The following is a 24,881-nucleotide window of genomic DNA, read 5'->3' on the forward strand; positions in this document are numbered from 1 at the left end:
GCAGAGCGTTTCACGGGGCAGAAACGCAGCCCTTCGCTCCTGGGCCGTCCCAGCGGGCCGATGCTAGCGGGAAGGGGCGCTGGGAAGCCCTTTGCCGAAACTTCACGGTCAAAGAGCAAAAGCCGCCTGGAGAATGCCGGCTTCCTAAACGGCTTGGCATCGATGTGGGTCGCTTTTGCCAGGAAAGGTCCGAGGCCGCGCTAGCAGCTCTGGCAGGCGCCTGCCGCGGCCAGGGCGCGGTGCTGGGGCCGGGCCCGCGCATCCCGCCGCAGGTGCGCGCCCGCCCGCCCTCGCATCCGGGGCCGGCTTTGCTAATGGGAGGCGTAATTAACCCGGAAAAAGGCGCCGGCGGAGGCAGGGCGCGGGCACACCCCCTGCGCCGCCCGGCCCTCCTGCGCGGCGCGGAGCGGAGCGGAGCCGCGCCGGCCGCCGCCCAGCCCGCTCCGCCGGCCGCGCGCGGGGGGCGCAGCCCAGGGACGCCGCGCGGTGAGTGGCCACGCGTGTCCGCGGCGCGGAGCCCGCGGGCGAGTGAGCGAGCGGCGCGGCCGGAGCCCGGGCTGCGCTCCGCGGCACCCCGGGGCTTTTCGCCGGGCCGGGCCCCTCCTTGCTGGGCTGGAAGGGCCGGGGGCGGGCGGGCAGCCGGCGACATCCCCCGGGGGCTCGGCCCTGGGAAGGAAAAGCCCTGGTGGGTTTGGTGCGCCGCTCCCGCGGTGGGGCAGAAACTCCTCTCGCAGCAGCTGGGAGCAGCGATGCCTCATCCGACGGCGAGGGGCCTCCCGCCGTGCTGGGGTCTGCGGCGGTGCCTTGCGCTTCCGCACGGTAGCGCTTGCAACCAGGGGGGAAAAACTGAGGGCAGCAAGGCCCGCTCCTGCCGGGGCGTCCTGCGTTTTTGGGTGCTCAGCACAGAGCCCCCGTGGGGAGATTTGTCCATGCTGAATGCATTGACCTCCGCCTTGGATCTGTGCCTTAAGGAGCTGCTAGCAAATGTGTGGGGAGGATTTGGGATCCTTGGTTCATTAGAGCTTGTTCCTCTGACGGTGTCTTTTTTATAGGGCGAGATGAGGAAATTTAACCTTGTTGTTTCCAGCCTGCCTTTCAACAGGTTAATTATTTCATTAAGGCCAATGTCTGGAATTAGCAGGCGTTAGTTGTTGGGCTCTTCCTACACCATCTCTGTCTCATGTGTCAGTCACCAGATAGACGTTGGGAGGGCGAATTCTGGAAACTCCTTTGCCAGGCCAGGTGAAAGGAAGTAGCGCTGGTTGTTGTTGCAGCTAGTGGTTGCACCAGGGATGTCTCATAGCTGCGTGGTGGGAGCTGAAATAGGGACGGTTGTCCTGCGTCCCAGGCAGCACGAGGCACCTGGGGCTGGCAGACTCAGACCTGAGGGAGGAGGAGGAGGTGTCGTGACTGTCTGCAGGAGCAGCAGGCTGTGTTGCACAGCGCGGCGCTGAGGGGATGCCTCCAGCCAGTGCTGCTGTGATTCTTTCACTATCTAGTCTATGCATTGCTTTGTCTTTCTGCTGTCAGATTTTCATGGATAATGCTCCTGTTGCTGCAGTTTTTCAATGAGTGCCAGGAGCAGGATAGAAAAGGGCATGGGCCGCTGCAATAGTGCAGTGCAGAACCGCCAGCCTGGGTGAACTTCCTGGAAAGTCTGGCTGTGTAACCGCACGTACAGCCTTTGAGCCAGTGCTAACTGCATAAAGGGGTCTGAATACCATTTGGATGACTCCCTCGATGTCCTGCTTCTTCCTGGTAAGCTGCCCCATTTTGGGTGAAATGCAACAGCCTAGCTGTATCTTGGAAGACAGGGGAGAGGGTGTTTGTCATCCTGTTTTGCTGTAAACCTGCCTCTGTAGCTTAATTGCTCATGTCATCTCATTAACTGAGCCAGAAGAGGTTTGTCTGTTCTTTTTTGGCGGGATATTATGACTGTTTTCACATCTGAAAATGCTGAGAAGACAGTCACTTCAGAAGCTAGGAAAGGGAAGAATCCTAGAAGCCCTGAGAACCTCGGCCTCTGATGCACTTCACTGCGAGATGACATAAGTTCATAAATGGGCTATAGTAATGAGATCCTAGGGGCCTACTTCAGTGCAATGCTTGGGAAATTCTTTAGGTTATTGTTGGACGGCAGATTAGCTTCCATGAATCAGATGCAGGCATCTCCCATAAATCGTAGCTTCATATGCTCAGTTCCATTATGATGTCCATAATGTTTCCCTAATGGATGTAATCTGAAGTTAAAGTGCCTTCCACGTTGCTAGGCCTTCAGGGATTCATTAGCACTTCTAAATGATTATGATTTTCTGTGAGGTCCTTCTTGCATTTAGTCTTTATTCTCTTCCTCAGTTTTAGTCTTGTGTCCTTCCTATAGCAAAGACAAGCCTGGATCTTGCATAAAAAGAATTGTGACTTTGAACGTAAAAGAACTGTATAAACAGTAAGCATTAATGCAAAAGTGAGCTTTTTCCAGCCCTCCTGGAGTTCCTTAGCGGGAGGACCAAATGCCTACATGCTGATGGAGCTGGAGATGCTATTTTTATCCTTTTCCTATGGAAGAGTGAAATTCTCAGTGGCTGCAAGGAGACAGACAGTTCATGTCCTGTAGGCAAGGGGCTATGATGAGAGAGGGAGCCTGTCTGGGAGGAGACCCAGCTCCGGAGGTGTGGCCCTACGCCCAGAGCAGAGTTAGGGAAGATTCCCGCTTTTGTGCCACTGGAGGAGAGCTCAGTCTGGAAGGCAGAGTTTGGAGTGATTGTTATCTCCTGTGCCCAATGATTTTGCATATCCAAGTGCAATCTGAGGTCGGCTTGCACAGAAGAGTTGAGCTGGTTTGAATACTTTCAGTCGAGCCTGTATTAATTGAGGATGGCAAGGGGGAATTAAGGAGTCGCAGTATCTGTCCTGTGGCATCCAGCCCTGCAGCACAAGAGGAGCTGGGAGGACCCATCCCTGAACTATCCACAAAAGCCAGCCAGATGTCATACCACACCTCAGTTCCTTTCTCATCCCTTTCATAAGCACAGATCTCTGCACTTTTATTAGCAGCAGGAAGAGGAGGTGATTTCTGAGGCCTGATCTGAGCTTACTGGTTCAGCTGAAGTTCTTGGGAATCTGCTTAATCTGTATCCTCTCCTCCCCTCCCCCCCCCCCCCCCAAAAAAAAAAAGAGTAAAGTAAGCTTCTCTTATGCAAAGTGCCTACAACCTTTGCATCAGGGCAAATGTGCTGTTTTAAAACAATCCCTCCTCCTGAAGTGATGATTTCTCTCTTAGCAAAGCCGTGACACCCCTGCCCAAAATGCTGATGCTAAAACTCAGAGATCCTAACAGCATAACAGTCGACTTGTTCTCTGTCATCTCTACCTTGCAACTGCACCGCAGCTCTTGCATAACACCTGCCTCTCGGTGCCCCACTCCACTGCAGCTTTTCAGCTCAGAAATAGCATTTCCTCCTTTTCTGCATGAGATCTTTTATTTGTGCTGCCTCCTCTTGTGGCACCTGCCCCACCTCCTATTTGACCAGACAAACCAAACCAAGTCCAGCTTGCTCCCTTTCCGTAACCGCTGCCTTTGCCCTGCTGCGAGCCGTGGGGACGGGGGCTCCCTGCCTGGGCGAGGGGCGTGCTCCGCCGGCCCCGCACACGCGGGGGATGGCAAGGAGGGGATGGCAAGGCCGTGGAGCCCCCCGGCGAGGGGTCATCTCCATTGCACGAGGCGCTCAAGGGTTTGGCTCCCTGGCACTCGCAGCCTGCTCCCCCGCTCGCCTCGTGCCGGGGAGGTGTGAGCCGCTACCAAATTAAAGCAGTGGCAACATGCACCCGCTCCCACTGACTCAAAGGGGCCACCGCTGCCGTGGGGTCCCCCGGCGCCCACGAGGATGCGAGTATCGCCCGTTGGCTGCTGCCCTCCGCGGTGCTCTCCAGTCGGGCGCTGTCTTTCTGCCCGCTCTGGGCTGTCGCGCTCCCGTGTCCGCGCCGCAGCAGGCTCTGGCAGGGCACTTCTCCGAGCGGCCCCTCCTCGTGGAAGGGCTCCTGGTTCTGCAGAGGGAGGATTTTGGCTGCCCGGGAGGCCGGGGGTTGCAGCCTGGCGCTGCTCCTTTGCAGCCTGCTACGGCGGCAGAGGTGAGCTCTGCGGGCGAGGAGGGCAGCGCTGGAAGGTGATGAGCCTGGAGCACTTGGTGTCGTGGCTTTACCCCGCGGAGATTGGTCACTGTTTTCCCTGCTGACTCTGCATCCTGGCTGTGCATATTTTCTGCTGGAGTTGCAGATTGTTTTCCATTTCCTGGGAGTGTGCTGGACTCTCTCGAGCGCGCAGGCCATTTCGGGATTATTTTCTGCTGCTGGTTCCCAGGGGCCAAGTGCTTTGTTTCTCATGTCAGACCCTTGTCGCTTCCCTGTTCTGTCTGGCTGGGCTGCCCTCGGTCACGGGGCCGCTCTGAGCTGTTGAGCCCCCTGGAGGGGGTCCGGCGGGAGGCGAGCACCGCTGGGACGGGGCTGGGAGGTCCAGGTGGCCGTGGCGCGGGGACGGGCCTGCGGGAGAGGCTGGGAGAGCTGCCCGTGAGCCGCGCGGGCCGGCTGGCTGGCGGCGGCGGCTGCTCAGTGCGGTGCAGTGATTGAGTCCATCTGCAGTTTCCCGAAGCTCCCCAGTGCCCAAACTCCTGCAGTTCCTCAGCTGAGCTATTTCAGTTCTGTTCCCTTGCTTGCTTGATTTGTCGCCCTCCTGCACGCACCCAGGGCCTCGCGCTGGCACCCCCTTCTTGTCCCAAAAGCGTGCTTGGTGACCTCTGTGCTCATCCGGCAGCTTTTGCGCAGCGGGAGTACACGATGGCCGCGGTTTCGTTTTGCTTTTAACGTGTTAAGCCATGTGCGTTGGAGGCCTAGGAGAGGCAGCGGGAAGGCTGGATGGGAGTTTGGAGGCAGTGCAAGGAGGGGGACGTGCAGGCAGCTCCTCCGGCTGCCATGGGACGTGGTGCGGTGGGCCAGGAGCGGAGCCTCCGACCCCCTCTGCAGCCGCGCGTGCTCCGGGAGCCCTCCCCGCGGCGCGGTCCGCGGCTCTCGGCCAGGGAGCGGTGCACACCGCCGGGGAGGTGGGACGCGTCCGTGCGAATGCCTCGGGTTGCCGTGAGGGAAGCCGGCGAGGTGCTCGCTTGGATCCGCTCTAGCGGGTTCTCTCTTCCTTCTCCCTCTTGGCATCTTTCTGCCGCGCGCTCGAGTACGAGCTGAGCGCCTGAGCTGTCGCCCTGGTACTTCTGGTGCAAATGAATTGAAATGAGTGTAAATGCGGGAGCAGCTGGGGGGGAGCTGGGGTGGCTGCGGGGGCAGAGCACCCACCTCTCCCCTGCGATGTCTGTCTCCGCAGGGTGATGCGAGAAGGAGCCCGGCATGCCTTATCTGGACCGACAGAACCGTATCTGTGGGTTTCTGGACATTGAAGAAAATGAGACCTGCGGCAAGTTTCTGCGGAGGTATTTCATCCTGGACACCCAGGCCAACTGCCTCCTGTGGTACATGGACAACCCTCAGGTAGGACCCCGGAGCGAGAGTCGGTGTCCCCGTTAAACACCTCCCGCTCCGAGCTGCGTTCCTGCCTCCCGCTTGGTCTCTGAAGTCGCTCCGTGCAGCAGCCCGGTGCAGAGGTCCTCTCCTCATTGCAACTGCTTTGCGCGCAACGATCTTTTTCTCCCAAGTTAGCTTACAAACTTGACTGTCCCTCTGCTGCTCGGACACTAATTATTTGTCTAAACAAATGTCTTTATTTTGATACACTATTGCCTGAGGCCCTGGGTCTGATGTTTGACTTTGGCCTCCTGCTTATGTTTGGCTGTTTTGGAGCCTCAGTTAAGATAAACAACGATAGTGGCCGAAGCCCTGGGAAAGCGGGTTTCCCTGCGCCTGGACCCGCGGGTGTTTCCTCCGCGGTTTGGGACGGTTTGCAGCCGCTGATGGTACGAGGCTGTGAAGCCGTCCTTGGGGACTGTGCACAGCGAAACCCTCCCCGCGATTTGTTCGTTGGGTCGTTTTGATGTGCAGCAGCCCCTGGTTGCCCTTGCAGGTGTCGGTACCAAAGTGGCCTTGGGGATGTCGGTCCATGACCAAGGGCTTGGTGCCACCTGCTCTGGTATGCTCTGGGGACGCTCTGCCCTCTCGCACGCTGCTAATTTTGCCTGGTGTTTTAAGCGATGTAGAAAAGAGCCATTCTGTGTGTGTGGCTTGCTGTTGTTTTTAAAGAGAGAGCAGTCTGGGAGAGAGCGTGTTGGGTCTTGGGGACAGCACTGTCCGTCACGTTGGTGCATATTCCAGCACAGCTGAATTAGAGGGAAATGCTTTTTTCCTGAGAGCGGGGTGAAGCGCAAGAGCAGGACTTTCCCCCCCATCATCTATTGCTCAGTCTCATTTTGTTTTCCAAAGCTGGGGTTGAATTTTCCACTCCCAGCAGCCTCGTCCAAAGCCTGGTGAAGTCTATGGGAAAGCTGTGGGTCTTGTCCTGCGTGGGGTGAAGCTGCTGTCCCGGGACGCAGCAGCGGTGTTGGTCCTGGCTGCATCTGGAAGCAATCTGTCGCTTCCAAGCAGCCCGAGCTGGTTTCTGTGCGGGACTCTCTCTCCGAGGAAACGGGAACACAATGGGATCGCATCTGTTATCAGTATGCATGGCGTGTGTCACAAACACTCCTAAACTTCCCCTCCACGTTTCTTTAGACATCGAATCCAAAGAAAATAAACCTAGAATTCTTCCTTGCATGCATTTGGCTGCGTGACAGCGTGCGCAGCCCCAAGCCTCCAGGCCTCTCTAAGCTGTGTGCAAGGTCCAGAGATAATCCAAGATGGTACCAGCCAACGAGACCTACTCATCGCTGCACTGAGCAGCAGCATTGAGCAGCAGCATTGTCCTCCTTGGTCCCGTTCTGCTAAAAATGGAAGTAGAATATAATCTGCAGAAGGTTCTGCGTGGTCCAAGTCCACTTCCAGGTCTCCCGCTCCGGTCGCAAGCTTTACGCTGGGCCTGTGCTGAAGGTCGTGGAAGTTGGTGCATCTTTAAAACGTTCCTAACATCTCCGCTGAGTAGGCCTGAGGGGAGCATCTCCTGGGAGCCACAGAAGGACCCTGTGCAGGAAGATTCGTGCCTTGTAGGATATCCGTCAGCCTCTCCGTGGCCGAGTGCGGCGGCAAGGAGCTCCAGCAGGGCGGCCTTCGTGGTTCACGCCGCGCGACCTCGGAGGAGCAGGCACAAGCACTGGGCCAATTTGGGAGTGGTACATCTCCCAAATATTTGTCATCATGGAGATGGTGTCATACAGCAAATGTTCTTCTTAGACGGGGAGCTGGATGACTGGAGTAGCTGGAGTCTGTGCCTGTCACCCCTGACATCTCTGGGAGCTGCCCTAGTGCTTGTTCTCAAGCTGAAAATAATAAGAACCAAAGATGAGCTCCAGGAAGACCCTCCTGGAAATCCCATGCTGCTTGAGAGCTGCTCATAGTGCTGTGGCCTCTCAAGGCTAGGGAGACACCTGACTTCTTGAAGTGCATCTCACAGCAAAATCTTTATTTCATTCTTAAAAAGGGAAGGGGAAGCCCCCGGCCTCATGTCCACGAGCCTCCTGACAGGTGTCAGCACAAGCTTGCACTTTTGGGGCAAGACGAGGTAGAAGTCGGAGCCCCTGTCTTGCACCTTGGCCTGGTGGCGGTGAGCGGGGCTGGCAGTTGTGGCCTGGGAGCGTTGCAGCTGCAGCCAGGCACTGCGCTCGGGTGCCGTAACCCATGTGCAATCTCAGCTGGTTAGGGTGTGAGGTGAAGGAGTTGCACAGAGAAACGAAAGGGCAGAGGGCAGGAGCGCGGCTGTTGCTCTAGCTGCTCGACCCCAATGACTCTAAATGATAGCGTGGCTTGTCTCGTTTGTCTTCTCCCTGTCATTTAGCTCCCATTGCTCATTAAATGTTTTGCAGAACCTGGCTATCGGAGCGGGTGCCGTTGGATCTTTGCAGCTGACCTACATCTCCAAGGTAATGTCAGGGTGGGGCGAAGGGCAGACGAAGGCTCTGCGTTGTCCCCTTATCCGAGCAGCTTTCCCAGGAGAGGCAGTGACTCGCCCCAGCAGCACCCGAGGCGAGATCCGCGCTCAGCCGCGCGATCCTCCCTCGCCGGGACGGCAGCCCGAGCAGGTCCGCGCTCTGCCCCGCGCTGGGAAAGGGCAGAGCGCGCCTGCCGCGGCGCTGGGCGCGCGGAGCCGCCTCCCCCGGCCGCGTCCTCGCACCCCGCGAGCCCGGCTGGGGCGGCCGCGGTGCAGCAGGAGGAAGAGGAACTGCTCTTTAATGAGGAAGGACACGGGGCGGCAGGAGCCGGGGAGGCTCGGTGAGCAAGGGCGGGCAAGCCCGGCTCGCGCCGATACCCCGGTCCGCCCCGCGGGGAGGCATCGCCCGGCGCTGAGCGCGGATAACCCCGGCTGGGTGCTGCCTGGCGCTGCTGGTCGCTGCAGCCCGAGCATCGCCCGGCTCCGCCGGAGCCGTCCGTGCCGGCCCGGCGGGGATGGAGACTCGCGGACGACCCTCGGGGTCTCCCTCGCGCCGGGTTTGGGGCGGCTGTGCCGTCGCCGCTCCCGGTTCGGCTCGTTATTGAACCGGGAAAAGGACTGGACTGATCTCTCTGCGCCTGCTGAATCATGACTTATAAATTAAGCTCAGATGAAGCAATGCTGGGAGATTCAGCCTTTCCCATTTCAGGGGGAGCCTCGCTGATAAATTATATATGTTTTAGTCAAAATGAAAATCGCTGTAGGACAGCGTCTGGTCACAAACTGCAGGACTGGGTTACGCCAGTGGCTTTAACTACCAGCTGTAAATATGCCAGAAAAATGGAGGTTTGCTTGAGAAAGCATATTTGAAGCATTATAGACTGGCTCGGAAATAGGAAGCCTGTCAGAATAAATACTCCATGACTGCTGTGCTTGGAGCCCCAGGGAATATTATTCTTATATAAATGATTCCTGCTCTTTAGGGAGAAACCGCTGCTATTTTCCTTCAATTTTCTTAATTGCTGACAAGAGCAGCTAAGCTCGTCCGGCAGAAACGCGTGTTTTCGAGGCCTTTGAAAGCTCTCGCTGTACGAAGCAGCGAGCGCGCGGGGGGTGAAAGCCGGGGCCCTGCGCTGACCTTCCTTGGGGACCGCCGAGGCCGTTGCGACATGTGCTCGGCGTGAAATCCGAGAGGAGCCAGTTGGCGCGCGGAGCTGCCCGGGCGCCGGCCGGGTCCGGGCTCCCGGCGCTGCCGCCGGCGCCCTGCAGCCTCGGCCCCGGCCGGTTCCCCGCTCCCTGCTCTGCCGCCTGCCGTTGCCGCGCATCCCTCCCGTCGTTTTGTCTTTAATCTGCTCTTTTGCAGGTCAGCATCGCCACCCCGAAACAGAAGCCCAAAACGCCGTTCTGCTTCGGTGAGCGAGGGGGACGCGGCGGGGCTTTCCCGGGGGTGCCGCAGACCCCCGCGGGACCGGCGTCCTCGCGCGCGGCCCTGGCGTTCGCTGCGCTCGGGAGCCCTTCCCCTGCCTCCCGTCGCGCTGCCGCCTCCTGCGATGCAGCGCTTTTCCCTTTCTGGCTGCCGCGTGAGCTCCCACCGCCGTCCCGTCGGGGCGCGGGAAGGGCGCTTGGTGGCGGGTTTCCCCCCACGGCCCCGGTGGCCCTCGGCTCGCCCCGTGCTGCACGAGGTCCTTGCGTGCAGGAGCCGTGAACTCAGGTTTAAAGCCGCAGAAATGACAGCGCAAGCACGTACTTGTCCCAAAGGAACGGTGTTGCCTTTGCAATGCTTTACTCCGAGGGATGTAACCCAAGACAAAGGGCAGAGCATGCAGCGCGTTCCCACGCGGTGACTGGGCTCGCTTCCGGAGCCGCTTTGGCTTGTTGCGCGCTGCAAAGCCCCACGTGCCTGCAAGGGCAAGCGTGGCGGCGCGGCAGCGAGACGCTTCGGCGCTCCGGAGCCAAACGCCTCCGTGGCGGAAGGCAAGGGCACAAGCCTCGCGTGGGTTTCGGCAAGATCTCGTGCGATTAAAGATATCTCCAGCTTTTCAGTGCAGAAATCCTCCGGGAGTTTCTCCCGCCCGCCTGGCCGGCGTCCGGAAGGCTGCGCTTGCTGGCGGGTCAGAGGGGCGCTCTCGGAGGAGTTTCCCAGACCCCGCTGGGGCTTGCACTGAAATTACGGATGAGAGTTAAAACCAAAGCGCTGAGTAAAAGTCGCAGCGGACCCTCGAACGCTCGCGTGGGCGCGCTGCCTGCGGCGCTCCGGGCGAGCTCCCTCCCGCTCAGTCGTTCCGTGCCCGCGGCTGAAGTTGCCTGTGTGGCCGCGGCTGGATCGGGCTTTCGCCCCAGCCCGGCCCCAGCGCTGCTGCGAGGCCGCGTCGAGGCCAACGCGGCCGTGTCCCGCCTTTGCGCTGCGTGCCGGCCCCTCGGACGTGTCTCCCCGCGAGAGGTTGCAGCACCCTGCGCTTACAGAGCGCTCTGGGGCGAGGAGGCGGGAGGTGCTGTCTCCTTGCATTTGTTTTAATAATGCTAAGCACTCAACTCTTTTTTTTTTTTTTTTTTTTTTTTTACTCCCTTCTTTGATAGTTATCAATGCTTTATCTCAGCGCTATTTCTTGCAAGCCAGTGATCAAAAAGACCTGCAGGACTGGGTGGAGGCTCTGAACCGCGCCAGTAAGATTACGGTAGGTTGCACTATGCATGTCTCTGATGTCTCTGTGTCCTCCCTTGATGGGCCATCAGATAACTGTCTGGAAGAGCTGTAGGTCTTGTTCTTTCTGTGCTCTCCTCCTCCATCACTTCCCCCGTCCCACCTGAGAAGCCTGCCAAGAAGTAGTGGCAAGGCTGTCCCTGGAAATATTTGGGTTGCAAGACTTGGAGAGGTTTAGTGCAGCGCTTGTGGTGCTGGCCCTGCTGCAAACTCCTAGTCAAGCTCCTGAGATGTTCTCTGTTAATCCTGGGATCTTGCTTCACGGCCGCAGACTAAGGAAGAAGCTGAAACGCAGCTCTCCGCTGGCTGCTGCCTGGTCTCCTTGTCCTTCTGAAGTTTGCTCCTCTTCCTTCACGCCCAGCGTTGAGCCGCCGCATAAAGCGGCAGCGAGGCCGGGCTGTAGCTCCCGAAACCCCTTCGTTCCCTGGCAGGGTGCTCCGTTCCTGCGGGACGGGCCCCCTGGGAGCAGCGATCTTATACAAATGCCTCGCGTGCTTATGCGCTGTTCTGCAAGCATGCATGGCCTGGGTGATTTTAATTTAAGAAAGATGCACTCTAAGTAGAAGAGGCAACTTGCTGGTGATGGAGCCTTTTAGATCATGGGGCTGGGAAGCTTTGCCATGGTCCCTTTCCGAGGACTTAGGGCCTGCTACCAGAGAGCAAGGGATCCTCCTGCTGATGTGCATCTTTGCCCTCCTTGTCCCAGCCGCTGCGTGGGGCAGCGGTGGCATGCCGGGACAGCTGTGCCGGCCTCATCCACGTGCACGCTGGTGCTGCTTTCCCCGTGCCGTTCCTGCTGGCCGGGATCTGCACGTAACTGATTCCTCGCTGCTGCTGTCAAAGGGCTTCTTGTGCTTCAGTAATTTGCTTGCTCAGTTTTATTCTTACTGGAACGCGGGTCTTGTGATGCGGCCCAGCAAACGCCGGCGTTGCAGGGCACGGCAGGCTGGGTTGTGCCTGCTCCCAGGGGACTCGGCTGGCAACCTCCTCTCATTTACTGCTGTGTTTATGTGAGCAGAAATTAATGGTCGCTGACCCAGTAACTGATGGTGTCTTTGCTCCTCGCTGCCCGGCGCTCCTGGCGCTGAGGGCTGCTGCGCGCCCGGTCTGGTGTAGTGGGGATAAAAGCACTGTCTGTGCACTGAATAGTTAATGCTGAGTTTGAGGAGACTGGGTGACAGGACTTCCGATTTAGGTATTCAAGGCACAGCTTTCCTCATGGACATGGGACGTAACGGATCCCTGGGAAGGCGTTGGGGTACCGTAGGGTACTTGGCATTAGCAGTGTGGCTAATGGTGGTGCTGGCGGGATCTTACAAGATCGTAGGCTGCTTCGTGTTGTTCGCAGTTTGTAAACTGCGTGTAAAGAAAATCGTTTGGGAACAGTTTAGGATCGGGTCTTGTGAAATTTTTTTTTCCCTTGAGCTTTTTTTTTTTTTTTTTTTCCCTTAAATCCCTGGAGCGCGGTGTTGTCCTCCCTGCATGAAACCCACGGACTTGGCTCGCCCAGCCCGGCTGGGAGGCGTTGGTGCAGCCGCGCTGCTGCCCGGGGGTCCCCTCTCCGCACCACCCGCCTTCTGCAGGTCTTTCGTGTTGCAGGATGCAAAGGGGGGGGACGAAGGGACGTGTGCCCGCCCGGGCCAGCCGGCCGCGTAGCGTAGGAAACTGCCGTCGCTCCCCTTCCCTCTGCAGCTTCCCGTCGTTCCGCCTTTGCGCCCGGGTTTCCCGGGGCTGCCCTGAGCTGCAGCGGCTTCGCTGCTTTGGCACGGCCCCCAGAAGGCACGAAAGGGCTCCGGCGAGAGCCTTGGCGGCCCTTCGGCCGCAGGCGGCTCGCTCCGCGCGACGGCAGGGCTGGCAGCCCCTCCCCGCGCGGGGCAGGAAGGATGGGGCAGCGGTTAGGGTATTGCTCCCGGTGCTGAGAGAGATCCAGGTTCAGCTTCCGGTTCTCACGGCGACTTCTCTCCTCTTGGCAAATCGCTCGTTCCTGCGTTTCCTCACCGCCCGCCGGCCCTGCCGCCGGGGGCTTCGGCGGGCGGGGGGCGGCGTTCGCAGGAGGAGGCTCGAGCCGGGGGCACCACCGACCGGCGCGGCTTCCCTAGCGCCTTCCCCCTTCCGCGCGGCTGCTCGCGGAGCTTCGGCCCCTTCCCCACCCCGCGCGCAGGCGCGGCGTCTCGGCGAGCGCGTGCTGCGACCGCTTCCCTCGGCTCGGCTGCGCCCAGCGCTGCCGCGGAGCCGGGCAGGGCGGCCGGCGCGGGCCGAGGGGCGCCGGGCTCTCCCGTTCCCGGCGGCGCGGCTGCAGGGGTTTGGCGCGGCGCCCGCGCGGGTGCGGGAGCCGGGCGCGGAGCCCTCTTCCCCCTCTTCCCCAGGGACTTCAGGCGGGTCCCAGCTGAGAACAAGAGCCCGGCTGGCGTCCCCGCGGCCGTGGCACCCTCGGGAAGGGGACGCGGGGCGTCCTGCCCTTTTACTTCAGTAAAGGGACGTTGCTGCACGCAGGCCAGGGCAGTGGCACGGAGGGGGCCCGGCCGCCGGCGTCACCGCCCCGGCCTCTCTCCCGCAGGTACCCAAGGGCGGCAGCGTCCCGCCGGCCGCCGAGGTTGCAAAGCCGCCGGCGGCGGCCCAGGCCCAGGAGAGGAAGCCGCCGGTGGCCTACAAGACGGAGATCATCGGAGGAGTGGTGGTGCACACGCCCATCTCCATCAACCAGGTGAGGGGCCGGGGTGGCCAGAACCGGGGGGAGCTTACAGTGCTGCTGCTCCCAGCCCTGGCAAACGGCGAGAGCGGCCAAGAGCGCGCGCGAGCTTTAACCCTCCCCAGTCCTGGGGGGAAAACAGCCGCGACGGCAGCGTGGTGCTTTGGGCTCCCGCTCCCGGCGTTTGGGCAGTCGGGGACGGGCGGCTGCAGGTGCCGGCGCGCGCCCGGGCTGCCCCGCTCTGGCCGTGCGGCCTCGGCGGGTCGCCGCTGGCCCCCGTTTTTGGCGGTTCCCCTCGCCGTGACACGTGGAGGGACGCGCACGCGGCCGGCGGCGGCTCCCACCTCGGGGCGCTCCGGCAGCCGGCGCTGAGCCTCGCTGCAGGGCTAAAAATAGGGCAGAGAAATCAGCTCAGGGCAGCGCTCTGTGCTGGCAGCAGCGTTTAACCCCTCCCTGGCTGCAGGGCTCGGGGCAGCAGGGTGCGGAGCCGGGTGCTGCTCGGCCCTCTCACCCCCCGCCGGCGGCGGGCACCACCTCCGAAAAGCCTCGGGCTCCATCCCCGGCCCTTGCTCGGCTCCTTCCTTTCACCGAGGAATTTCTCTTAGAGGCGGTGCATCGGCTGCCGGGCTGTTTTCTGCGCGGCTGCTGTTTGCCCCGGGGTGAAGCGGCTGTTGCTCCCGCCGCGGCTTCCTGGGACCGCAGCGGGCGGACCCAGGCGGGAGGCAGGCGGCTGCTGCTCCCTTTCCGCCCGCCGCAGCCCTCCCGGTCGTCTCTCTCCCGGGAGAACCCAGGAGGCCGTCGCGAAGGCGCAGCCGGCGTGGGGCGCGCCGCCGGGTTCACCGCGGCCGGCGGAGGGGTTGAGCGGCGCGGATGCCGCGTTTCGCCGCTCGCCCGTCCTTTCCGCGGCCCGGCGATGCGAGGCGACGGGGGCGCGGAGGGGAGCGGCGCGATGCCCCGCAAAGTGCTCTGCGCTGCCCGGCTCTCCTGTGATTTTTCTACCCGAACTCCAAACATCACAGTTTCTTCCAGGAAGTCATCAGCACGGCCATGCAAACGCCGACCGGGGGCTTTGCTGCTTCTCTGAGTAGTTTATTCCCACGACGTGTTGTGCTCTCGGTTTGCAGCGTGCCCCTGCTTCCTAACGTGTTTGCCTGGCTTTAGCTCCCAGCTGATGGTTTTTGTTCCCCCTTCCTCTGCCGGATGACAGAGCTCCTCATGCCTCGCGTTTCCCCCCGAGAAGGTATCTGTGTTGCGGTTGAGTCCCTTCTCGGTGTTGGATAACCCAGGCAGCTGAAGCTTTAGCTCTCCTGCTGCAAGGTGTTTTCTTCAGCCCTCAAGTCGCTTCTGTTGTTGTTGTAGGTTTTCTTGCGCTTTTTTTTTTTTTTAACGCCCCTTCCGATCTCTCAACGTTGTCTTTAATAGGTGGGGGCAGTAATTGTGAATAGCGTTCAAGCTGGAGCCATAAAAGCTGCGTGCAATGACACAAGCTCAGCTCCCCGCTCCCGTTCGCTGCGGCGCTCGCGCCCTTGGCTGCAGCGTGCGCTCGGGGCTCCCTGTGGCTGTTCCCCCCTCCAGCTCGCGGCCTGCTTCCCAGGAGGGGGTCCCGCTCCCTGGTTTCTCTGCGCGCCCTGTTCCCCAGGCGTTTGACTCCGCTGGATTTCAGAGCGTGTGCTGTTTCACAAGACCTAACTTACCACCAAATCGGGTTGCCTCACTACGTACCGGTCTGCCCACCCGGTGCAACCCCCTGGCTGGACGGGGTCTGGCTGAGGACGAGTTCCTGCTGGGCAGCGCCTCTGTAAGCCAGGCTGCCACAAATTCCCTCGCTGATACGGAGTGGGGAAGCAGGCAGGCGCGTCGCCGGTCCCGGGCAGGCTCCCACCGGTGGTCTTGCTCTCGGTTGCAGAACGGAGGGGAAGGAGCAGAGGGCAGCGACCTGGCCGCCCACCCGCTGCTGCGGCGCTCGCAGAGCTACATCCCCACCTCGGCCGCCAAGCCGCCCGCCGGGCCCCCCGTCCTCAAGAGCGGCTACTGCGTGAAGCAGGGCAACGTGGTGAGTGCCGCGGCCGAGCCCCGCTGGCTTCTGCATCCTCGGCCCCGCCGGGGCTGGGGGGACTTAACGGGGAGCAGAGCTGAGATCCCTCATCAGCTTGGGAGTTCTGGCAGGGTCCGTCCGAGCGGGTGGCTTTGAACTGGCTCCTTCCCTGGGGACCGGGGATGCTCGGAGAGGATGCTTGGGGGATGCTCGGAGAGGATGCTCGGGACACCAGGCCACGACAGCTTGCCCCTAGAGTGGGGAGAGCGTCAGAGCCCAGCGCTCAAGCATTTTCTCCTCTGTTTTCCAGAGGAAGAGCTGGAAGCGCCGGTATTTCGTTCTCGATGAATTTTCCATCAGTTACTTCAAGTGCGAGCAGGTGAGCAGCCCTCCCCGGCTTGGCCAGCCCCACTGGCTTCTCCCAGCCCCTTCCTGGGGCAGCCGCACCCAGAGCGGCAGCCGTGGGCCAGGGGACCCGGCTCCTCTCCCCAGCCGCCGTCGCGGGAGGCTCTGGAGGACGTTGCCCTTGGGTGCTAGCACGAGTCCTACCACTGCTAGCGCACCCAGGGGCCGGCAGAATGAGCCACTGTCTCCCTCTCGCCTCTGCAGGACAAGGAGCCCTTGCGTTCGATCCTCCTGAAGGACGTGTGCAAGACCCACGAATGCCTGGTCAAGTCCGGGTAATGCTTCGTCCCGTGTTTCCGTTGTGTGCTGCTGCTGTCGTAACCCTGGTTTATGCCATGCATGAGGTGGTGCAGCCTCAGACCTCTGACACCCGGCCTGCTGCTGCGGGAGGCTCCTCGCCGAGAGGCAAACACGCAGGTTCTCCCCTTTCCGAGGCTTTTGCTGCCCTCTCCTCCCCTTGCCTTGCACGGGCCTGTTGCATTTCAGAGCGTCCTCACGGGCAGCAGCATCAGCGCCGTGCTCGCCCTGCGACGCCACGCCGAGCTCCGGCCCGACAGCACGTGCGCAGCAGCCGCTGCTCCCTTTGCAGGGCTGCGTTGCCCTTACAAGAAGGGGATGGGGGGATTTTGCTGCACGCCAAAGGAGGAGGGGAACGGCTGAAGGGCAGGGCTCAGACAGAGCCAGCCCCATCAGCACCCAGCCGGATGCCTTCCCGCGCGCGGACCGCTGGCAGGGACGGGCGTTGTGCCGCACTCCTGCGGAGCAGGGGCGCTCCTTGGGCGCGCGGGGCAGCCCGTCCCTCTGCCGAGCTCTGCAGCTGCCCGGGCAGCTGCGATGGGAAAGAGGCGATGCATCTCTCAAGGGATTAGCAGGGAGCCCTGGCTCCTCTGGTGTGTTTGCGGGGGAGCAGCTCTCCCAGGAGCCAAACCGGATGAACACCAGAAGGAAACTTAACCCCTTCCTCGAGGGAGCCCAGAGGGGAGTAAATAGTGGCACGGCTGCTGCTCGCGAGTCAATGCCAGGCTGAGACCGTGCTCGAGCTTGTTTGCATTTCACAACCCTCTAACGCGCCTCCTTTTAGATGCCCCCAGGCTCCTGCGGGCTGGGGCTGCAGCAGGGTCCCCGGTGCCCGCTGGTGCCTGGCCGCGGCGCTGGGGCTGCTCCGCACCCCCGACGGACCCGCGCTGCTCGCGGGCCCCCTCCCAGAGCCCGGCGGGCGCTCCGCCTGCGCTGGGCGCGCGCAGCCCTGCAGCCGTCGCGGCGCGGGAAGTACGAAGACCGGGGAAAAACACGCCTGGACATGTTGCCCTGCCTCGTTTCGGCTGCCAGGGTTGTGTCCCGAGCTCCGTCTGCCCTCAAAAATTTTCCCCCTTTCTCTCCGGGAACCTCCTCCCTTGGCTGCTAGGTTGGTTGAAAAGGATGCTCTCTCAGAAAAGCAGCCCTTCTCTTCCCCCGCCTGTCCTGTGAGTCCCTGCTCTGCAGTTCTTACTTCTGCTCTCTCCAGACAACCTGCGAATATCTGTGCTCCTTCAGCTCCCTGTGAACAGGCCGGGCAAATGTGACTGGGTGCAGGATATTGTCTGTCTTCTGTTCTCCTTTGTGTGCTGATAGCCATCTTTGTGGACAGACATGCTGGTACAGCTCTTATCTCCTTAGGTTAAGGAATACGAGGCAGCGCATAGTAAACAGCATCACAGCACAGAACAAAGGTGTTCATGAAACAGCTGAATGTCATATGTAGGCATATTCCTTAAACTGCCACAGGTGGCTACACCTGTGGTCTTGGGAACAATGTATTGCAGCTAATGCTGATAAAATCAAAGTAATTTAAAGACTTGCAGTGAAAAGCAAACCTCTTTAGCTAATGTAAAAACATCATTTATTAGTAAATCTGTGAATATACTAAGTTCAAATGTTAAATTAACCATAAATGAGAATCAGGATTGCAGATGTGGGGAGGGGGCGGTTGGTGTGGCTGCAGACTACAGAAGCTGAAACGCCTTTGTAGATAAAGGTAATGCTCTCTGGGGAGCTGGAGCTTGTTCTTAAAGTCTTGATGAGATCCAAGGTTTGCCTTGAATGTTTTTCCTCAACGTGCTCTCGGTATGAATGTAAATAAGACGTTTTGGTATCTATGATGACTTCTGGGTAACGGCTGTCCCTTTCTCACTGTTTCTAGTGACCTCCTCATGCGGGACAACCTGTTTGAAATTATAACAAGCTCCAGGACGTTCTACATCCAGGTAAGGCGACCGAAGCGCGGTGGTTGTGAAGCAGGTAACGGACGGTGCCTGTGAGCAAGTGCACGATGGAGGGCGTTGTCGGGCCTCCTGTTTGCTTTTCCAGGCAGTAAATTCAGCTCTCGACAGTTAATGCAAGTCACACTCCTCTAAACAGGATGTTCCCCAACAGCCTTTCAACCAGCAAACGCAAGTAGACGGGCTTGCGTTCAGCGTCGCTGGGCTGCCGAGGAGAGAGGGGGAGAGCTGCCGGGCAGTTTCACTTCTCCCCTTCGGCTTATTCATAAAAGCAGCTATTCGTGTGAGCAGGAAAAAGCAGAGACAAAAGCACCCGGTGATCCGAGGAGGCTCCCGAGCATGCAGGGGTGTTTCTGCCTGTCCCATCCTGTGGGTTCGGCCAGTCCTGCTCAGCCCCTCTCTCCACGGGGGGAGAGGCAGTCAACGGGGCTGCCCGTCGCCGGCTGGGGACGGCGGCGAGAGTAGTGGGGACTGAACGCCGCGCACGGCCGTGCACAGAGCTCCCGCCGGGCGCTCTCAGCTCTGCGGGGACCGCTCGACACTTGCCTTCGCCCTCCCTGAGCGTGCTTGGCAGCAGGGAGGAATCGGCAAGGCAGAGGTCCCCCCGCAGCCTGTGCGCGCTGGACGGCCTCGCTTGCCGCGGGAGCCGCCTCGGGAGCCACGGAGCAGCTTTTCCTGGCCTCCGAGGAAAGGCACGTGCTTGCGCTGGGAGCCCTGCCCTGGAAAGGCCGTGTTCGGGGCAGCCGCTTCGTTCCCGGAGCTGCTGTGAAAGAGCCCTTTTGCAGCCCGGGGGGACGGTGCTGCGGCCTCAAGCAGAAGCCGCCCGCTCTGCCCCGTGCGCGAGAGCTGTGCTGCGTCCGCAGCGGGACCCCGCGCTGCTCTGCCCGCCGCGTCCTGCCGGCGCCCGCAGCAGCCTGCGCGCGGGAGACGGTGCCGCCGGAGAGCCCTGCTCCCGGCAGCAGCGCCGGCCGCCCCGGCGCTCGGCCTGGAAAATCGCTGCGCCCGTCAGCTCCTGCAGCTGGCGGTGCTGGTGACACCCTTGACAAACGGCCAGGGTTACGAGCGGTCCTCTGCCCGCCTCTGCGTTCGACGCTGCTGCGTACCCCCGCGTCGCTGCGGCGTGGGCGAACTCTCGCTGCGCTGGAGCGCTCGCCAAAGGCAAAAGCCGGTCTCACTTCTGGCTGGTGTGTTTTGCAGGCAGACAGCCCTGAGGACATGCACAGCTGGATCAGAGCAATCGCGGGGGCAGTCCAGGCCCTGAAAACCCGCCCGAGGGTAGGTCAGATTCTTTCTGCTTCATGTTTAGTGTTTATTGAAGATTATGCCAACTTATGTTTTTGCAGTGCCTTGTGTAAACACTCGGGGCTAGCCTGTTTCCAGGCTGAGATCCCTGCCATCTCTGGGTTTGTTTACCAGTAACTTGAAAAGTTTCCTTAAAAAAGATTGAGAAATGAGATTCAGTCACCAAACTGGACGTGAATGAGCTCCGCTCTGCTCTCCGCAGCTTGAGCAGGAGACTGACTAATGGCTAAGGACAATTTAATTCAAGTTTTTAGTTTGCTTTGTTTTTTTCCCCCTTTCTGCAGAGCATGTAAAGGGCCTAGCCCCGGTCCCCAGAGCTTTGCAAATTACTCACAGCAGTTGCACACACACAAAAACAACAGCCAGCGCTCATTCTGTGTGTGTCTTTGCAGGAAATCTCCTTTATGAGATCCACGTCCATGGTCAAGCCTGGAGGCTCCAACCTTTCCAGCTCCTCAACCCCTTCCTTGTGCCAGCTGAGGCAGCCGGCGGAGGAGCGGAAAGCGCTTTGCAAAACCCCCTCGACCTCGGCCTGGCAGCCGTGGACGCCGGTGCCGCAGCCGGAGGGGAAGCAGCCGGCGATGGAGGAGATGCCTGGGCAGCTGAGAGACTCGGTGTTCCTGCCGGCCTTCGCAGAGCGCGATGCCGCCGCGGCGCAGGGGAAACGCGTGCGGCACAAATCTGAGCCCCAGCATCTGAAGGAGAAGCCGTTTGTCTTCAACCTGGACGATGAAAGCATCCGGACCTCCGACGTGTAATGCGGCGCAGAGCCACACCGTGGCTCCTCTCGCCGCCTCCTCTCCCGCCTGTAACGGGGCTCCCTGGTGCGAGCTGGGCACGGGGATGCTGTGGCTCCCGCGCGACGGCCCGGGGGCCGGTTCGCTCATGGCACGTAGCACCCGGGCACGCAGGACTTTTGCCGTGCCGTGTCCTTAGCTCTCTGTGTTGTCTGGGCTGGAAAAGCTGGTCTCCTCAGTACTTCTGCTGATGTGTCTGCTCAGTGCTTTGGACCAAATTTATCCAGTTACCTTTATGGGGATGAAATTGGCCTGTTTCCTCCACTGTAGCTCGCTCTTGTAATACAAGATTCAGCCAGACCCGCTTGCTTGATGTCCTTGCTCTTCCAGAAGGAAGCGAGGACTCATTTTCCTGATAGCCCCTAAGATTTTAGCCCTTTGGCGTCCCAGCAAGCCTGATAGAGGCTGGCTGCAGAAGCAATTTGCAACCGAGGTAGTTCTTTACATGTTTTGGAAAGCTGCTGCTGCACAGGGCGACCTTGCATGCGTTTTGTGCCTCCGTCGTTATTTCTTTATAAAGTGAGAAGCCTAAGGTCCCTGGCATTGCCTGGCAGAAGTGTGTCCTTTTCAGCAAATGCATAATTTCCCTGAAAAGGCAAACCTGGAGGACGCATAGCAGGAGATTTCAGAAGTGTGAAGGGAGAGTGAGGTGGCCTTGCTTGTTTTTAGCAGTAGAACATGTATCTCCCCTTTCATGCTGCTCGCTCTTCCCCAAACAGTCCGGATACAGAGCCAGGGAGACACACCACCACATTGCTGCATTCACAAAAAGAAAAAGCACTGCAACTTCAATATTGACATCTTTTTTCTAGGAGACCAGCTCTTTACACTGCCTGACTAATGGTATATTAACAGATCTGTTTTCTTTTAATTAATTCTTTTTATATCTGTGGCCATTGTATCATGTTAAACTCTGGCAGACTCCATGGTCAGGAGCCTAGGAAAACTTTATTGGTACTTTTAAAATGTGAGTCAAGGTTAGGACCACTTCTTGGCAGACTGCAAGTGTAACAGTGACTATAGGTAACAAGATTATTCTCAGGTATATTTTCAGTTTTGCACTGCATACATTTGGGCACCAAAAATATTACATGCCTGAATGGTGAAGTGCTTTTAACAAGAAGTAATGAAAGCAGAGGATTTAAATGAAACTTGGAAGACTTGTCCAACCAACTTGCCTGTTACCTGACTTGAAATGAAAATGAGCAGAACTTTTTTAAGCAATGTGAACTTCTCATTTCCATAACCAAATAAGCTCATATATGAGGTGTGACAAACAGTGCATAGAAAATTCAAGTATTCCATAAGCAGAGAGTTGTCTGAAATCTTCACCCATAAAAGGTGTGTATAATATCTGGGATACTGAGAGATAGCACACCTTTGCTGTCCTTGCTCCCTGTGAGGGGTTTTAACGGTAGTTTATGTTGCTGTGACTCTGTGAAAGCTGCATCGAGCCTATCCAGGCATACGTGCTGCTTCAGCCTTGCTTTGAGGGCTCTTGTTCAGGCCTGAACCTCACCCAGAATGAAAGGTTATGCCTACCTTTTGTTCTGAATTGAGCAGGTGCTCTCCCATGCTCACTTGAACCAAGCTGCCAGAATAAGGAGCGTGTGCTGGCATGTTGTGCGTGTACTGAGGAAAGTAGCATACACTCAGGTATAGAAAAGCCTTCACCCAGAATTGCGGTTAATTGAAAAAAACATAAGTGAAGGCATCCCTTACTTTAACGTACTGCAAAGTGCCCTGCAGATTCCAGGCATTCCTAGCTGCTCTGCCACGTGCGTGCCTGGAAACCGGTCCTTGGGGGCAGAAGGCAGGGGCTGGAATAGCAGCTCTCCTTGTTAGGTGCCTGTGCCCTGAGCGAGGCTAGAGGAGATGCCTGCAGGCTCAGGGATGCATGGGGCCCTGCTAGCACGCATGTGAGGTCTCTGAATAAGCTGGCATTGTCCCTGCTGGGGAGCTCAGATGGACTTCCTTGTCCTGTGTCAGACATGGACATGCTCTTTGCCATCTCAAATCTATTCCGACTGATAAATGGAGGTGGCAGGTGTTGGAATTGCACTGCAGGCTTAGTAGCACATGGCGCCGTCTAGAGTTAACAAGGCTTTCCTTTATTGTGCGCTAGTTGTCCTTTTCTGTTATTACATGTTCTGTACTCTGCAAAATCTGCTTAACATGCTCCCCAGAAGCAAAAAATCTGATTTGTTCCTGTCCTTTTCAGGTTTCCAGCTGTTTAACAACCACGCTTCAGCCTAGTTCGGACTCAGTCTGGGACTGAGCGGAGCTTTATCACGGTTGAGCTCCGAGGCATTGATTAGGCCTGATTCATCTCATAACGAGATTAAAACCTCATCTTCCTGCTTCAATCTCTTTTGGTGTCTGAAGGACTGCTTATCCAGCCAAGCTCTGCTGGAAGTCTAGATAAAGAGATGTTGAAACGTGGCTCAGTGTGGTTGCTAAACGGGATGGAAAGCCTGAACAGAGAGCTGTGGTGTCTTGGGTACAGACGGCTTTTGCAAGTTGCCTGTCTCTGGGATGGGTAAGGTTTGGGCCTTCTGCTAAGAGCTACACCTGGAGACAAGGCTCCAGAGAGGAATTTTATAGCTTTGCCATGCTCTGCGTTTTTTCCCCCCCTCATCTCTTCATGCCAGTCCTGTATCAAACATGCTGCTGTTACAGAAATCATGTTTACAGCCAAGGAGTGACCTTGCAATGGAACAGAATTTTAAGATTGTTTTGCAGCCCTGGCCCATGCTCACATTTTCAAAGCCAAGATAAGGTCGGGGATGCGTTGCTCTAGGGAAGAGAGGACCCTTCTCGGATGCTGTAGTGATACCTGGAGAAGGTCGACAACGACATGACTAGATTCAGTCTCAGCGTCATTGCGTTTTTTTTTGTGTTCACAGAAGCAGTTGACCAGCATATGATTTGATAGTGTTATGTTATCGGATTGCATTATTTTGCTTCCCCATGTTTCTGTTTAGTTCATGGAGAAGCAACGAAAGGTACACTTTAGATAGCCTGTGTAATATAGTAAATAAGGCCTCCCAAATTCTTAAGGTAAAAGTGGCTTAGTGTGGAGATGCTGGAAAAACCTTGAAACTATGAGAATGAGTGGGAATCAATGCAAATGGTACAGGGAGAATGTTAATATTTGTTATTTAATTGTAGAAAACTAGGTTTTGCTATTGCTTTTCCTTTCCTTTTTGCTTTATTTGCACTAGTGTTTGAAATCTTTTTCTTTTGGCTGACCTGCTATTTGGCTAGTAAAATGTTCTGTTCCAAAAAACTTTTAACAATTTGGTATGACTATAAATCATAAAGTTAGAGCATTTAGTGATATCAGTGCTCTGACCTCATTTCTGGAAAACATGAAGTACATAGGGACTATGGTTAATTTGTGCTTGGCTTCAAAAACATGAAGTATTGAGTATTTTTGTTGCTTTATAATTGCAAAGTTTCCTCGGGCCTGGGATGGTAAAGCTGAAGCCTGTTGCACAACTATGGTTAATTATCCAGGAGGAGAAACTACAGTGGCTCCAGTGTTATTGCAACATTATTGTTTCTCTTCTTTCCACCCTCCCTGCATCTTCAGGACAGCATAAAGGCCTCAATGATAGCACAGGAGTGTGAGATTAAAACAAATGTGCTCAAAGTTGATCCATATTCCAAACCAATCCATAATGCCCTTTTGCAGGCATTACGTGCACCCCTGCTGTCTCTTGCAGAAGAGGAATTTCTCTCCCCTCCCTCCCCATCCTCAAAGGACCAGACAGTAATGCTAGCAGTGAACAGCCAGACCTCGATGGAGCTTTGCAGCGTTCTTTTAAAGGAACTGTTATCACTTGCACTGTGTGTTTGCATCGCAGTAATCTTGCTTATGGATGAATGCATAGCCCCAGTAGCTACCCCTGGGTCTTGCACAGGCCCTTCTGAGAGTGATTCACTATGAGTGATCCCTGCTTTTGTAGACAGATGAGTGTAGATTTAAGGTAACTTGTATGGAAAGAATGATGTGAGAAATGGGTTTGCTCTTTTATATGAAAACTCCAAAATGGCTCCAGCCATTTCCGTATGTACTGGCTATGTATTTCAAGTGCTCTTACAGACCAGGGTACCTCGCAGCGGGCGATGCTCCACCTAACTCTCGTGGTGTTAATTACCTGCATCCCACCCTTTTGCATGTAGATGCTGGCTGCCAGGAGATGAAACTCCTTTTTTCCCCTGTGTTTTTAAATAAAGAATGAAATCGAAGTAGCTTTTCCAGACAGTCTGTTGGCATTATGTGTTTTGGGTTGCAATTCCTCAGGGGGCTGAACGCTGCCTCTGCCAGGGGAACAGGGCACAGCAGCTGCAGCAGAGCCTCCGTACCCCTGATGCCAAGAAGCAGTGACCGTGCTCTCAAGAAACAGTGAAGAAAGACCATACTGTTTTTCAGGTGGGATCCAGAGGGGCCTGCTTTCAGGGCTGGGTTATGAACAGGCTGGGTTTTTACTGCGCAGCATTGTTTTCACCATCCTCTAGAGTAGCACTGGGTTGCTAATATAGCCCTATGTGATTTTGCCTAACTGTAGCGGGAGTGAATGAAGTACCTGTGTCCTAGGGCTCTGTAGGATAAATCAGGTGATTCTGTCCTGCCCCAAGGGAGGGCAGAAACCCTCTCCCAAAGCTGAGTGACGAGAA

The 24,881-nt window shown here is 57.7% G+C and overlaps 1 protein-coding gene across 3 annotated transcripts; it reads left to right on the forward strand.

Annotated features, from left to right (window-relative positions):
* Window positions 1-385: 385 nt before the first annotated feature.
* Window positions 386-24,452, forward strand: PLEKHA2 (pleckstrin homology domain containing A2). Of its 3 annotated transcripts, XM_068920679.1 has the most exons (12): window positions 386-486; window positions 5,366-5,529; window positions 7,947-8,003; window positions 9,375-9,423; window positions 10,589-10,686; window positions 13,270-13,416; window positions 15,308-15,454; window positions 15,747-15,815; window positions 16,046-16,116; window positions 18,021-18,084; window positions 19,297-19,374; window positions 19,794-24,452. In XM_068920679.1, the coding sequence occupies exons 2-12, from the start codon at window positions 5,389-5,391 to the stop codon at window positions 20,157-20,159; spliced, it is 1,287 nt and encodes a 428-aa protein (XP_068776780.1). In that variant the 5' UTR covers window positions 386-486; window positions 5,366-5,388; the 3' UTR covers window positions 20,160-24,452. The 3 variants fall into 3 exon arrangements, with proteins under 3 accessions (XP_068776780.1, XP_068776781.1, XP_068776782.1); XM_068920680.1 differs by lacking the exons at window positions 9,375-9,423; window positions 10,589-10,686 and having other exon boundaries at window positions 402-486; XM_068920681.1 differs by lacking the exons at window positions 386-486; window positions 5,366-5,529; window positions 7,947-8,003; ... (1 more) ...; window positions 10,589-10,686; window positions 13,270-13,416 and adding an exon at window positions 14,148-15,199.
* Window positions 24,453-24,881: the final 429 nt, after the last annotated feature.

This window comes from Struthio camelus, chromosome 27 (assembly GCF_040807025.1).
Source record: "Struthio camelus isolate bStrCam1 chromosome 27, bStrCam1.hap1, whole genome shotgun sequence".
NCBI lineage: Eukaryota > Metazoa > Chordata > Aves > Struthioniformes > Struthionidae > Struthio > Struthio camelus.